The 15,357-nt window shown below is 46.4% G+C and overlaps 2 protein-coding genes across 2 annotated transcripts in view; one reads left to right on the top strand and one right to left on the bottom strand.

The window, feature by feature from the left end:
- The window catches only part of CHD9 (chromodomain helicase DNA binding protein 9), a 241,937-nt gene extending 239,548 nt beyond the window's left edge, over window positions 1–2,389 (bottom strand). Inside the window, exon 1 of the mRNA XM_065898462.1 lies at window positions 2,275–2,389. The gene's annotated coding sequence lies outside the window, so the exon portion shown is untranslated. The remainder of the gene's footprint in view (window positions 1–2,274) is intronic.
- An 8,520-nt stretch (window positions 2,390–10,909) lies between these two features.
- CHD9NB (CHD9 neighbor) lies at window positions 10,910–11,068 on the top strand. Its single transcript, XM_065899749.1, has one exon. The coding sequence runs from the start codon at window positions 10,910–10,912 to the stop codon at window positions 11,066–11,068; it is 159 nt and encodes a 52-aa protein (XP_065755821.1).
- Window positions 11,069–15,357: the final 4,289 nt, after the last annotated feature.

The raw sequence follows: 15,357 nt of genomic DNA, 5'->3' as shown, positions 1-15,357 counted from the left end.
CTCCATCTTTGTGCTTGATTCTCTCAGTGCATGTGCAGTGATGTCTACTTAGAGTCAATTCTCATTATTCACAGTGGTTATATTCTATAAAGTTGCCATGAACATGGAACTGGCAAATACTGATCTATTGCTCCTAAGGGAAAAACCTAAGGTTAGGTTTCTGCAAGCCTCTGGTCACATTTTCATCAACAGATCAATACCTAACCTTATTTTATGTGTGTTTCTGTTTCAAGACTCCTTATTTAATATATATTGTTGATTCATTCACATTGAACTCACAGCCAATACTACTACAACTCATGCCTGAACAAAGCTTATCTAAGACACATTTTCTCCGTAAGGCACATCGCAGCCTTCTTGTGCTTGGGAACACTGGACAGCACTTCAGCACTATGTTTGGGGGTGATTGTAAACAGCAAAATCACCAACAGAAAGCACAAAAATGCAAAACAAACAAACAAACAAAAAAAACATGGCACTAAATAGACCACAAAAAGGACACTTGTTCACAGTTCTGAGAGCTGAAACAAGAAAGCAGTGTCATCTTGTTTTGACCTCAGCTGGGAACACGTGTGTTGAGTGACTCAAATTTTTTGCCACTGTTTGCGTCCATGAATGACCATGAGAAGCGCTGTGGCTATTGATTTGGGGGTTACAAATAAATTTTAGCGAGTGGGAGAATTTGCAAATACGGAATCTGCAAATAATGAGGATCCACTGTACTTTCTTCCCATTTCTCTCATTCACTAGCATGTGAGTTCACTGAGGACTGGTTTACCTCTGTCTTACCGTTTTACCTCTAGCGCCTGGAAAACAGCCTGGCACATAGTAGGCTCACAATAATAAATCCAGTTGAAATGAACACATGAGTCAATTCAGTGAAAGTGCTTCGTTGGCAGCAATGACAGCTAGTGTTTATGGAGCAGGCACCACGAGCTGCCCTGTGCTAAGTGCTTTTTCTATGTTTCCTCTGCCAACAAGGGAAACAGGAGATTACTGTACTTTTGCCACGGGCTCTGGAATCAGACTGCCTGGGTTCAAACACAGGACCTGCCTTTTATTAGTTATTTAACCCTGAGCAAGTTCCTTGACCTCTCTGAGCCCCAGCTTCCTTCACTATCAAATGGGGTAGTTATAGTAGTACCTTGTGGGTTATGGTGATGAGTTGATGTGGCCATGCGAAGAAAGCATTTAGCACTGTGCCAGGCACAGGCAGGTCCGTAGTAAACATTACCTCTTATGGGCAATAATTCCCATGGCAACTCTAAGAGTTTTATATGATACTATCATACCCATTTTGCAGATGAAGGAACTGAGGCTAGGAGGGGTTCCATGAGTTTTCAAGGGTCACACAGCCCACGAAGGGCTGGCTCTGGGAACTCCAAGCCTATGCTCATAACCACTTTGGTGTAAATGTAGCATTTACTAATATGATGAGGGCTGCTCCAGGAGGCCCCCTGAACTTCTGTAGGATCTGGGTAAAAAGAAACCCGCCTCGCTCATGAGTCTTTTCTCATATTCTACATCTGTGTCTTTCTGTTCCCTGCCCACTTCCGAGTTCAACCCTTTCAGAACCAGCCCTATTGGGAGGGAAGATGTTGGTTTGTTATCTTGGGTTTGACAGCTCAAAGGTGGAGATATTTCCTGCTTAAAAGGCATGTTGAAGAAGGAGGAGGAGGAGAAGAATCAGCATTCTGGGCTGCAACAACCGTCCTCCTTTTTCTCCAACCCTTTAAATCAAGGATCCTCACACTTGGCTGCTAGCTGGGAATCTCCTGGGAAGCTTTGAAATGTCCAGATGCCCAGGCCCCAACCCAGACCTCCTACATCTGAGTCTCGGAGGTGGGTGGGGTGGGGTGGGAGGGAAACGGGGCATCAGTATTTTTTAGTGCTCCCCAAGCGATTCCAATGGGCAGGCAAGTTGGAGAAATGGTGCTTTGGATCTTATTAGCACTCAGCTCCAAAGCTGAAGTCGCTCTGGGTGGCAGTAACTCTTTTCTCCTCCTAGGACTGGCTGTTCGGGGATTCGGGCAGGCTCTCCAGAGGAACCAGCTAGTGGAGGATGTTTGCGTGCGAGCGACCTGGCGTCCAGCTCTGCCCCTAGGCCCAGCTTGGCGACTGCGGGTCTCCAGGTCCCCACAGGCAACGACACGTGCGGCCGCTCCGACCTGTCTAGTCGTCCGCGGAGACCGCCGGCAGGGCTCGGCGGCCGCCACGCTGCCCACGCCTCACCACAGAGGTTCGCGGGAAACGCCCGGGGCTCAGGAATCCTACCTTGGCTGTCGGCGCTGCCCTCCGGTGCCCGCAATCCTGAGTCTCCGGTTCGACCTGTCGCCGGGCTCCGCGGTCGCTTTCGTCTGCGCCGGAGAGGCGCCCACTAGAGCGCAGGCGCCACCTAGTGGGCGCAGGGCGCCGGCTGGGAGGTGCGAGCTCAATCAGTCCCGGGCGGAAATGCATCCCGGGCTTCCCAATTGGGCGGTTTTCCTACACGCTGCGCGCGCCGGGAGCAAATCCCGGCTGGGTGGGATCACCTTCACTCCGTAGAGGGCACTGGGAGCAAAACTTGCTGAACTTCCTTTTGGGGTCACGGAGGGGCAGCCAGGCCCTGGCTGCTGGCCTGGAATGCATAGTGGGATTTTCCTGGCGGGACTCAGGGATCTTGCCTTTCATCCAAAAGCTTTCAGTACACTCCAATGTGGCAGAGCCTCTCTTTTAAATGTCCTGCGAGCATCAGAAGATGCAAAGGACTGGGTTTCTCTTAAGCCCAGGGAGGCATTTTCCCTACTAGCAACCCTATCTTTTTGCCCCGCCTCACACCCCGCACCTCCCCACCCCCTTGCCCTCCTACTCTGTTCCCTCCTGTCCCTTTAGCTGAACTTTATTAAACACCCAGCCTTTGTCACACCCCCAGACACAGGTCCCTAAGGAGCTGGCAACCCAAGTTATGTTTCTGACCCGGGTGACATTGACATTTCTTTGGTTGAGGCCGTCCTTGGCACTACAGGACATTTACTTCCTTCACTCTATGGCGCTAAATGCCAGTAGACACCTCATAGTCATTGTGACAACCAAAACCACCCCTTCATATTTCCAGTTGTCTCCCGGGTTGGAAGAGCACTGCCCTAGGCTGAGAACCTATTAGCTGATTATTAAGGTCAGGAAAATGGTGGCTTATTGAAAGTGTGTACATTTCATTTATTTCTTCCTTCAACAAATGTTAACTGAGCACTTACTATGTGCCACTTTCCTACAAACAAGGGATACTACAAAGGACAAAACAGCTCAAAATTTCTGCCCTTGTTGAATTCACATTTATGTAACAAATTAACTTTTAGCACACACACAAAGGCAATGCAGTGTAATTGAGCTCTTCGCAAGGTAAGTACAGGATTTTTTTAAAAAATACATCAATTTATATAGTGCCCTGGTGCAATGCAGTGTAATTGAGCTCTTCTCAGGATAAGTACAGGATTTATTTTTTTTTTAAAAATACATCAATTTATATAGTGCCCTGGTGATGGAGACAAGTTTGGCAAAAACTTCTTTTAAGGCAATTTATCTCTGTGGTGATTTGGGGGGATAAGTTCACCAGTGGAAATATTAGACACACTCTGTGACAGTGAGACCTGAGCCAGTTCCCACTCCCCCCACCTTCGTGTGCCTATTTAAACTTTGGTCTCTCTGTACTGGTGTCATCTGGTCAAAGTGACCATCAAGGGTAGAGGGGGAGGGGGAGGGGAGGGAGTATTATCTATGAGCAATACCTGGACGGGCAAGGGGTTCGTGCGTGCACGCATGTGTGTGTGTGTGTGTGTGTGTGTGTGTCACTGACGGGGGCCACCCCCAGCCTACTTAGGGCTTGCTCGTGCCCTGGTGAGGGTGAATCAGTCAGAGAAGTGCTGACAGGTACACTTCCCATTCTGTCACTTTAAAGTGTCTCTGAGTCACTTCCAGTCCTTGCAAGAGCTCCCTCCTCCGCCCCTACACACCATCCCACTTTGGCCCAAAGCTTGCCCCAGCAAAGACCTAGATTATAACCTCTGCAAGTCTGATGCCAGGCATCACCGGATGAGGTTAAAGGTTTCCTAAGGACTTTAAGAAGAACTCTCCCCTGAGTTCTTCTACCATTTTGTTCATTCCACTAATCACAGTGCTTTGGAAACTGTGGTTATCAACAGGTCTGTATTTTGCATAGGTTCTCCATAGGTGATCTCCTTGAGGGTATGCGCCATGTTGGATAGGTAAAAGTAGTGTCAATAATAATAATCTGTAATGTTATTAGGCACTAAGAATTGTAGATTGACTAGTTGAATCCTCACAATAATCCTATGAAGTAATCACTGTTATTCTACCCATTTTATTGATAAAGAAACTGAGACTCATAATGCTTAAGTAATTTGCCTTGGGTGGGAGAATTAGCAAGCGGTGTGGCCAGGACCTGAATTTGGATTGCCTGCCTGCAGAACCTTTGCCTCTGAGCACTCCACTGCTGTTGATGGAGCGCCTGGATAACCGTGCTGGGCACTGTGTTTTAGACACGGGACAGCATGAACAGGGCCTCTCATTTTTATCCCTCTGTGCTCTTGTTCTGTCCACTCTTTCCTTCAAAGGGAGAATTTTGTGTGCTGCATTTTGTTTTTTAATAAATTCATAATGTTATGAGATATAACCTATTTTTAGTAGGTGAGGGCTTGTTTATCTTCTAGAAGCTTGCTCCATTAAAGAGGGTGAGGGAAATTCCCTGGCCGTCCAGTGGTTAAGACTTGGTGCTTTCACTGCTGTGGCCAGGGTTCGATCCCTGGTCGGGGAACTAAGATCCCTCAAGCCACGTGGCTCGGCCAAAAAAAAAAGAAAGAGGGTGAGAATCCTCTATTTTCCAAAGTGGATGGAGCTGGAAATGGGTCACCGGGAGCATGGGCAGGATGTCAGGATCCTGGCAGAAGGAGGGGTAGAGAAGGAAGTGAAATGCCCACGGTCACGAGACCCCTCCACAAGACCACCAGAGACAAGAGTCAAAGCCAAACGGCAAGGGTCATTTATTGCAGGTTCGAACCTGGACCTCCGCGCACTCGTTGCCGGTGACGCTAAGAGGTCCCGATGGAGTTTAGTACAGCTCTTTTATAGACAGGTACAAACAAGCTCGGGACCTTCTGCGGGGCTTTCCAGGGGTGGGGAGTACTGATTGGCTAACTTTTAAACAAAGACACTAGTCACTGATTGGTTAACTTTTAAACAAAGACACTAGTCACCGTCTGATTGGTTGGATGGTTGCAAAAGGGGGTTCAGCAAGCATAGTTACAGAAGCGAGAGCGGCTGGTTAAGTTTCGGTTTCCTGAGGCTTTGTTTTTCAATTAGGAATACTTAAGATGGGGCCATAGTTACAAACAGTACAAACAGGAAGATCGATGCAATCCTAGCAGCGCTACGGCCTAATGGCAGGGCATCAATTCAGTCCTATTTCTACCAAAGTAGAACATAGCCCTTCAGAAGGAGGCTAGGATGCCGGAGACCAACAACAAAGGGGCAGGTGCCTATCCCAGGAAGATCACTTGGTCCTGCGAGGCTGGCCCTTGGACTAAATGGAAACTTGACTTTGGGGGTCATATAGGCTTACGGCACAAGTAAGTTTGGTCACTTTTTGGTCATGAACGGCATCTGCAAACCCTGCCAGATATTATGAGGTGTATTAGCAGGATGACATATATGCGGTTTCATTGACTCTTCCCAAAAGTCCAGGAAACTGAGAGTCAGAGAGGTTAAACAACTTACTGAAGGCCACACAACATGTACACTGTAGAGTTAGTATTCAATCTCAGGTTCTTAGGCTGAATCTGGTGCTTCTAACCATGACCATTAGCTGCCTTTCCATAAACAAATGGTGAATTGAACTGAACTCCTCAGGAGGGATTTGCAGTTCTTCGTTTTGGCCAGGTTGTCGTTTCCTCCCCCACCAGCTAATATTCTGCTTATCCTTCTGGGTCCAGCTAGAGGAATCCCTTCCCTATTCCCTTTTCCCAGTGTGACCTTTTTCCTGTATTAAAGCACTTACTGCATTCTGCCTCATGGTTTAATTCCCTGCAAAGATGTTGCCTTCCCCAACAGATTCTATGCCCTTGAGAACAGGATCCATGTGGATTGTGCTAGATGGTTTGTTTACCTCTCCACATCTGCTCTCCTTTTCCACCCTGCTCTGCATCCTGGGAGGCTGACCTAAATGGGCAAGATCGAAGGCTTCTATGCCCACTGGCCTCAAGTTGGGTTTGGCCAATGGGAGCCCTGGGAGGGATTGGAGGGAGGGAGGAAAATGAGGTTGGAGTGCTTACGGCCCCAGCTCCCTTCCTGCAAGGTGCCTTGGGCTGGCCACTCTTCTGCGCTACAGTCATAGCTGTAAGGTGACCCTCTGCACACAGCCCGCTCTGCTTCCACATCCAGGTCTCCTGAATTGCAATTCACTAAGGTTCTGGAAACCGCGCAACACCCCACATGGAACCTTGTAGCATGCGGCTCAATAAACAGCTGTTAAGCTAAATTAGGGGCAGGTGTGTTTGTTTGTTTGTTTGTTCAAATGAAAAGCAGGAGAGAAAGGATTTTAAATGATCTTGAGAACTAGGACCAGATGGCAAATAAGCTCCTAGGCTCCTGGCAAACAGTATTTATTTATTTTTTTGTTTGGATGATCTTAACATTTTTTCCTTAAATTAATATACAGCAAATTTGACTTAAAATTTTTTCAGGTACAATTCTGTGAATGTCAGCATGTTTAGATTTGTGTAACTACCACCACAATTAGGACACAGAACACCAAAAACTCTCCAGCCATCACTTTGTAGTAACACCATTGATCTGTTCTCCATCCTTATATTTTTGTCTTTTTGAGAATGTCATATAAATGAAATCAAGCAGTAGGTAACCATTAGGCTTCTTTCAGTCACGAACATCTTTGAAATTACGTTACGTGTAACGACAGTTTTTCCTTTTCATTGCTGAGTAATATTGGGCTGTATGAATGTACCACAGTTTATTTATCCATTCACATTTGGGTTGTTTCGAGTTATTGATTATTAATAGAGCTGCTCTAAATATTTGTGTACAGGTTTTTGTGTGAATGTAGGTTTTCATTTCCCTTGGGTAATGTTATAGACTGGATGCGTTGTCCCCCCCAAATTCATGTGTTGAAGCCCCAATCCCCAGTGTGACTGCATTTGGAGATAGGGCTTTTATGGAGGTAATTAGGTTAGATGAGGTCATAAGGATGGGGCCCTAATCTCACTGAACTAGTGTCCTTATAAGAGAAAGGGACACCAGAGTTCTCTCTCTTTGTGAGCACAGGGGAACGACCATGTAGAGATGCATCAAGAAGGTGGCGAACCAGGAAAAGAGCTCTCACCAGAAACCAAATTTGCCAACACCTTGGTTATGGACTTCTAGCTCCAGACCTGTGAGAAAATGTCTATTGTTTAAGCTTCTGAGTTTGTGGCATTTTGTTATGGCAGCCTGAGTAGACTGATACAGGTAAATATTCTATGGTAAGTGTATGTTTAACCTGATGAGAAACTGCCAGACGGTCTTCCAGAGTGGCTCTACCATTTTGCATTCCCACCAGCAGCATATGAGAGTTCCGGTTGCTCTGAAGCTTTGCCAACATATGGTATCATCATTCGTTTTTATTTGTGTTTTTTATGTTGATACCTTCTGGGTGCTATGTTTTGTAGGTGGTAAAAGTCAAGGAAGCATTTTATTTTATTTAAAAAAATTTTTAATTTATTTTACTTATTTGTTTTTGGCTGCGTTGGCTCTCTGTTGCTGTGTGCGGCCTTTCTCTGGTTGTGGCGAGCGGGGGCTGCTCTTTGCTGAGGTGCGCGGGCTTCTCCTTGCGGTGGCTCCTCTTGTTGTGGAGCATGGGCTCTAGGCGAGCGGGCTTCAGTAGTTGTGGTGCACGGGCTCTAGAGCTCAGGCTCAGTAGTTGTGGCACACGGGCTTAGTTGCTCCGTGGCATGTGGGATCTTCCCGGACCAGGGATCGAACCCATGTCGCCTGCATTGGCAGGCGGATTCTTAACCACTGCACCACGAGGGAAGTCCCAAGGAAGCATTTTAAAGCTGAAAATATTGTGCAAGTATCCTACTGTGGTCCCATCCATCACTGGGTGGTCCATTTCTCTTTCCTTGTCTTTCCGCTGCCTCATCCTATTCCTAGGGCAATGCCCCCTAGGCAGAGCCAGCTAGTGATCTGGCAAATTAGAGTCTTCATCAGAGGTGAATCCATCTCTGAGAAAGTTGAGGAAGAGGTTAGGTGTGGGTAGGTCTGGCTTTACAGGCCTTATGCTTCATTTAAACTTCTGTTGTTACCATCTTGAAATTCTTAATAATTTTTGAACAAGGGCTCACATTTTAATTTCACACGGGCCCTTCAATTATGTAACCAGTCCTGGGTGTGAGTGTCACAGGCAAGACAAGGCTGCTCACCAGGTTCACTCAGAAAAGGACCCTCATCTGTCTTACCAACCACACCTCTAAACTAACCTAAGCCCAACCTGAGGGTTTTACCTGTCTCCTTGGTGCTCCTGCCGCCTGTCTTTTGTGCTGACTTGGGATAAGCATGATTAATTTGGAGGCTTCACAAGAGACTTGTTGGCTTAGGATCCCAGTATCCAAACGAGGATTTGCCTTAATTAGGACTTCTTAACTGGAAGGCAAATGGAACCTCCCTCTTCCACCCTGACACCCCCAAAATGTACTTTGGCGTTTACAAGGGAGAGGTAAATCGACAGCATTATAATGTCCTCCTAATTGTCACTCTGCCAGCCCGGTTGGCAAGAAGCTCATTCAAAGAAAGGTGATTTACAGGGAAGTCTTACCACATTCCTGTGGATCACTGAATGCCTAAATCCAGGAAGATGAATGGTGTTAACCAGAGGCAGTGGGGGTGGCAGCAGGAGAGGACAAGGAGTGGGAAGGTCACAGGGTGTGCAGGCAGCATCCGGAGCTGGCTGCCAACCACGCATGTGACCTCAGGCCATTGACCTAACCGCTCTGGACTCAGTTACTCCCCCTCTAGCGTGGCTTAACAATACTCCCTCGTAGGACTGTTTGATTGTGAGGAATAAACGAGAGGACGGACGTGTGTAAAACATCCGAGGCTGGCATGTACCCACCCCTCCAGAAGTGAATGGAGTTGGCGTCACCTTTGACTGCTGTGTGCATCCTTGGGGAAGGATACAGTCTGTGCTTCTCTGAAAAGGTACTACAGGGACCTGCTTGATCGTCTTTGCAGCTTCCTGGGAGCTGCGCCAGAACTATCAGGCCCCTTTTGGAGTTAGGAAAAAAAAAGCGAGGTGATCAGAAAATAAAAGAGGAGTCAAATATAGAGCATTCGTTCACAGCTTTGAAAACTTTTACCCACGTGTCGCGGATTAAAAGAGCAATGACAGGGCTTCCCTGGTGACACAGTAGTTAAGAATCCGCCTGCCAATGCAGGGGACACGGGTTCGAGCCCTGGTCCGGGAAGATCCCACATGCCGTGGAGCAGCTAAGCCCGTGCGCCACAATTACTGAGCCTGTGCTCTAGAGACTGCGAGCCACAACTACTGAAGCCCGTGCACCTACAGCCCGTGCTACACAACAAGAGAAACCACCACGATAAGAAGCCTACGCACAGCAATGAAGAGTAGCCCCCGATCACTGCAACTAGACAAAGCCTGCGTGCAGCAACGAAGACCCAACGCAGCCAAAAATAAATAAATAAAAATAAATAAATTTATTTTTTTTAAAAAAAGAGCAAGACAGGCCTACCAAACTGATGACACCTATGATGGTTTATGAAGATGGCCCGGTGGGGTCTTTAAAAGAGATAAGATGAACCTAGTGATAGAGTGGAATCCAGATGATTTGGGTTCTAATCCCAGCCCTGCTATTTCCAGGCTGTTAGACCTTAAATTATTCAACCTCTCTGTGCCTCAGTGTCTCCATCTGTTAAATGAGGATTAAATAACACAACCTGCCTCTTAGAGCTGTTGTGAGGATGGAACAAGATGATGAATGAAAACTGTACTTGGTACCAAGTAGCATTTGGTACCTGCTAATTTGTTTATTTTTTATTTATCTATTTATTTCTTTTTCCTTCTAGTTTTATTGAGATATAATTGATATATAACACTGTATAAGTTCAAGCTGTACAGCATAATGTTTTGGATTTTACACATCATGAAATGATTATCACAATAAGTTTAATGAACATCCATCATCTCTTAAAGATACAACATTAAAGAAACAAAAATGTGTGTGTGTATGTGTGTGATGAGAGCTCTTAGGATTCACTCTGTTAACAACTTTCATATATAACATACGGCAGTGTTAATGCTTTTCATTACTTACATGTTTGGGTTAAACCCTGGAGTCCACGATCTTAGCCCCATTCTTCAACCCCGGGTGGAGGTGGCATTCTAGGGTAGGGGATGGACTCCAAGCGGGGGGTCTGTAAGTCCCGGAACTGGATATGACCCTGGGACACGGAGGAAGGGCACAGCTAGTTGCTTAGTAACAGGGCTTTATTTGCAGCAAGAGAGGGCTGGTGTTTACAGGTAACTAGGTGGGGGGTTTTAATTTGTAAAGAAGAAGTTACCCGTTAAACAAAAGGGAATTCTACTGATGGAATGAATAGGGCTTGGTGCTAGCAGGAAGAGCCCCCTTCCAGGCCCTGCCCATCCCGCAGACGGGGCGGGGGGGGGGGCGGGGGGGTGTCATTATGCAGATTGGACTGGTGTCTTCCTGTGACCATAGAAACGGAACCCGTTCTCTTTCAGCTGTGCTCTGAGGAAGGGCTATTTAACACTGGCACCTGAGGATCAGCCACAACAGAGCGTCCTCACCTCGGGACATCCCAGGGCACTCACCCTCTGCGTCCAACTGAGATGGGATGCCACTCCAGCAAGAGCACCAAGGTGGCGGGGGCGTCCCAGAAACCCGCAGAACAGCCCGAGGGAGAGGAACCAAATCTGCGGGCTGGCACAGAGGCAGCAGATGGCAAAGACGCCTCCTTGAAGGATGGTGCCCCTGAGCAGAAGACCTGAGATGCTTCTCTCTGGATTCGGACCCTCACCTCATCCGTGGAACTGCCTTTGGCCAATGAAACTCGGGACAAACCCCATCCTGAGAAGTTCCAAAGAGAGGGAGGAGAGAGAAATCCCCGCCTTTGGGATTCAGGCTTCAGAAATTACCTTCATCGGGCTTTGCTCTGGAGCTGAGAGGGAGATGCGGCCACGGGGAGTCCTATTTCCCCAGCTCTCCGATAGAGAGGACGAAAGAAGTCTTCACACATCCTGGGACTTTCCCTGAGCTTCTGGAAACGGGGGAGCCCCAGAGCAGACTGCTCTGGCTCTGGTGAATCTCTACTGCTGAGCTGTGACTGTCTAGTGACCCTGCCCCCTTCCATGTGCCTCACGTTTCTGAACTCTGAAAGCTCTGTGGTCATAGCATTGATGGGGATGTGTGGTACTCGGTTTCTTTCTTTCCTTCTTTCTTTCTTTTTTTTTGGTTTGTTTTTTTCTCTCTCCTTTTTTCAAATAGCTGGCTGATCAGCCAGTGCCCATCACAGGAAGGTTTTGGGTTTGGCTCACTCCACAGTGTTTGTATGAATACTTTAATATTTAACTTGGAGAATTGTTAATGAATTATGGGAAAAATCAGGATCAGACTGTGATCATGGCAATGGGAGACAACGAGGCCTTGATCATCCAGTGCGTGGAACACTGAGTGCTGGTGGGAAGGAAGGAAGAGGGATTCATGTTCTTGGTTTTTTAATCCCCAGAAAAGTGTCCCTCTGCTGATGTTTCTGTGTCTCCTCACATCAAGAGTCTGTCAATCGGAACCCTCTAGCGTCTGAGCTATCTGTGTCCAGCCTTTGGAAATATTTCGCTGTTTACTGACATGTCTGTCAGCTTCTCTTTTCCCCCCCTTGCATGTGTTTTGTTTTTAATTCGACCCCAAAGCATTTTAATTTGAAATCAAATGGATATGTTTGCAAATAAATGATGACATAACACGTTTGAAAGACCGGACTGGGGAGCCGGGATTAGAGGATCAGCGGGGAAATGTGGGTGTGATTCTGTAGAACACAGGTGAGCGAAGGGGCTATGGAGACAGCACGTTACTGGAAATGACCCTTCTTTTTGGCCATCAAAACCTCAGAAACTGAAGAGGATTCTTTTGAGAATCTGGCACCTGGGGTAAAGAGCACGAAAGAAGGAAGGACAAGAAGTAGAGCAATTCCGCCTGCAAATTGACTGCAGAGCACTCCTTTTGCTTCAGCGGAGCCTGACCTCTTTTAGGGAGGGAGCAAGAGAGATGGGGCCCCCTCAGCTGGCCCGAAGCCCTGCTTTTCCCCCGGGGGTAGGAAACTTGCAGTGGGCCAGGAAACAGGCCTGGGCTTGCAGCTGGGGATCAGGAAGTTTGGGGCCTCTTTCTACAGCTTTCTGGGCATAGGCCAAGCTCTGGTAACTGCTTTCAATTTTTTTTTTTTTTTCAATACAATTCTGTCTTTCTCCCTCCTCTCACCTAATGGAAATTCACCCTGCAAAATAGGACAGTGTCTGGTAAGAACCTGCTCACAGTATACACCCTCAGGACTCCCGGAAAAGGTTCTCAGCTGGTGGTGAGGTTTTGAGGCAGGGTGGTGCTTATTTCACCAGCTCCTGAGGGGTGAAACTCACTCAGCTTCTTAGCCAATCAAGTGAAGGAGACTCCAGGTCCTTAGAAGTTCAGAAAACAGGGTGGTTTGTTTTGCTTCCTTCTGGGATGGTGTAAAATGCTTGTTTAATTAAATTCAAGATCCCTGAGGGTTTTAAAAACTGGATTCTTCATCCACCTCCAGCTGTGGCAGGCAGGCTGCAATTTGCCAAGAAGTTAATCTGTAACAGGAAATAGGACCCAGTTTCTTTGTAAGGACATTCCAGTTGTGCCATTGGGGCCCAGTATCACTCATCTGTCTCCCTCTGAGGCTCAAGTGCCTGGTGAAGGTGGCCAGAATTATGTTTACTCAAATGAGCTTTAAACTCTTTAAAGACAGGTCTGCATAGACTTGGCCCGTAACTTGAAAGCCATTGTTCTGGCCCACTTCCAAAACTACTGGAAGAGGAGGAGTTTGTTTACTAGTCACCTTTCTACCCACCTATCCCTCCATCCATCTATCCATCCATTCAACCTCCCATCCAACCAGTCCATTCAATCCATCTATCTGTCATCTATCTGTTTGTCTATCCATCTATCTACATACTTACTTTCCTACCTACCTATGCAGTCAGCTCTTCCCTTGGATTTTTCAGTTATATGAGGCAATAAACTTCCCATTTCAAACCAAATTCATTCATTAAGCAGATATTTATTGAGTTTCTACTCTTCTCTATCACTCAATCATTTATTCCTTGCTTTATCCATCCATTAATCCAGCAGTTACTGGAAGGCTACTCCCTATTGTTAATGAAATGTTGAAGTGTGCCTAGTGGGAGCACAGCCTGGAGCAGGGTGGTTCAGAGAGATCTTTCCAGCCTACGGGAGACCCAAGTGGAGCCTTTAAGAGTAAGTAGGAATTGGCTAGAGAAAGAGGATGAGTGTTTCAGGGGAAGGAGAACGTATGAGCCGAGATTAGAGGCTACATCAGGCATGATGTGCAGTGTTGTGGGAGCCTGAAGGTCACATCACACAGTGACAGGGAGGTGAGGCTTAATAACTAAAAGGATCAGATCACGAAGGGCCTTATGCTTCATACTTAGAGGCTAAGAGTTCATCCTAATGGTAATGAGGAGTCCACTGAAGGACTTTAGGTAGAGGAATAATGCCAGGATGTCCGTTGCTTTTGACTGCTTTGTATCCTGCCTTCGGGTAACAAATCCCATCTTTTCCCTTTGGGGAACCCTTTTCTTACCCACTCTCAGTTTACATGAGCCCATTCTCGGGCTCAAGGCTGAGTGCTGTATGTGCCTGGTCAAATTGACTAATTCAAGGAAGGGCATCTGACCCAAACCAGTCTTCCTGGAGACTTTCTGCTGACACAACTAGGAAAGAAGTATTCACTTTCTTTTGGAGTTAATAAAATTGCAGGATTTTAGCTTGGAGCCTCTTAATGGCAATCTTCCCACCACTGGGGAGGGTCTGCTTGAGAATGAAGCCACAGCAGATAGTGGAGCTGAGAGGAGAGACAAATTCCCAATGAACTTGTTTGCGCAACTGGATCCAGCCATGCCAGAAGCTGTTACCACCCCTAGAAGATTTACACAAACGAATAAACACTCAGTTGTTTTTTTTTTCTGAGAGTGGTTTAAATTTGTTTCCATCATTTTCAAAGAGTTATGAGTAAATCAGACCAACTCAGATTTATGCTTTAGGTGGAGTAACTTGGTAGCTTGTTGAAGAATGGAGTTGAGAGGGATAGGGCTAGAAGTAGAAACACCAATTAGGAGACAATTGCCTGACCTAGGAAAAATATATCAGGTAGCTATTACTATTAAGACCTATTTTGCAACCAGCCACAAAATCTCAGTGGCACACAAGCATAAGCTTTTTCTTTGAACTCGTGTGTCTATGAGTCACTGTGATTCAGGCGATCAAGGCTACCTGAGGAGTGTTCACATGACAAATAGGAGCACAAGAGGCTGAGTCCAACTGCACAGCCACGGTCATGTCCTCTATTATTCCATTGCCCACAGCAAGTCACGTGGCCAAAACGAACATCAACAAGGGAGGGAAGTACCCTTCTCTCATGGAGGGTGAGGCAGTGAATATTTGCTAAACGATAATCTACTCTGACACAAAAAGGAGAGTGAAGAGGACAAATTCAAGCAATATTTAGGGGATAGAATCAAGCAGTTTTGGTGGTTGATTTTACATAGGGGTGGAAGGAGAGAGAGAAGTCAAGGTTTCTGCTTGGGTGATGGGGCCGTTGATGGTGCCACCACGTAAGAAAGGGATTCTGGGAGGAGGGGCATGTTTAGAGGGAAGATCAGGAGTTGAGTTTTGGAAGGGTTGAGTTTGAGATGCTAACAGGACAAAATAAAAATAATTCTAAGCTTGGTGATGGATGTTATCTAGACTTATTGTGGTGATCATTTTGCAATATACACAAATACTGAATCATTATGTTGTACACCTGAAAGTAATATAAAGTTATATGTCAATTATACCTCAATAAAAAATAATAACAGCAAACAGTTATATCACTCTTACTGTGTCCAGGCATTGTTCTAAATGCTTTACATATAGGACTCGTTTAATCCTTTCAACCACTCCATCTTCTTTTTGCAGATTAAAACACAGAGGAGTTAAGTAATTTACCCCAGTTCTTTCAGCTCTCAAAGACAGAGCTGGA

Source organism: Phocoena phocoena, chromosome 20 (assembly GCF_963924675.1).
Source record: "Phocoena phocoena chromosome 20, mPhoPho1.1, whole genome shotgun sequence".
NCBI lineage: Eukaryota > Metazoa > Chordata > Mammalia > Artiodactyla > Phocoenidae > Phocoena > Phocoena phocoena.
This window is presented reverse-complemented; position numbering and strand designations above follow the sequence as displayed.

Excerpts from the sequence above, each read along its gene's own strand:
- CHD9NB (XM_065899749.1), top strand. The coding sequence starts at position 10,910 with ATGGGATGCCACTCCAGCAAGAGCACCAAGGTGGCGGGGGCGTCCCAG.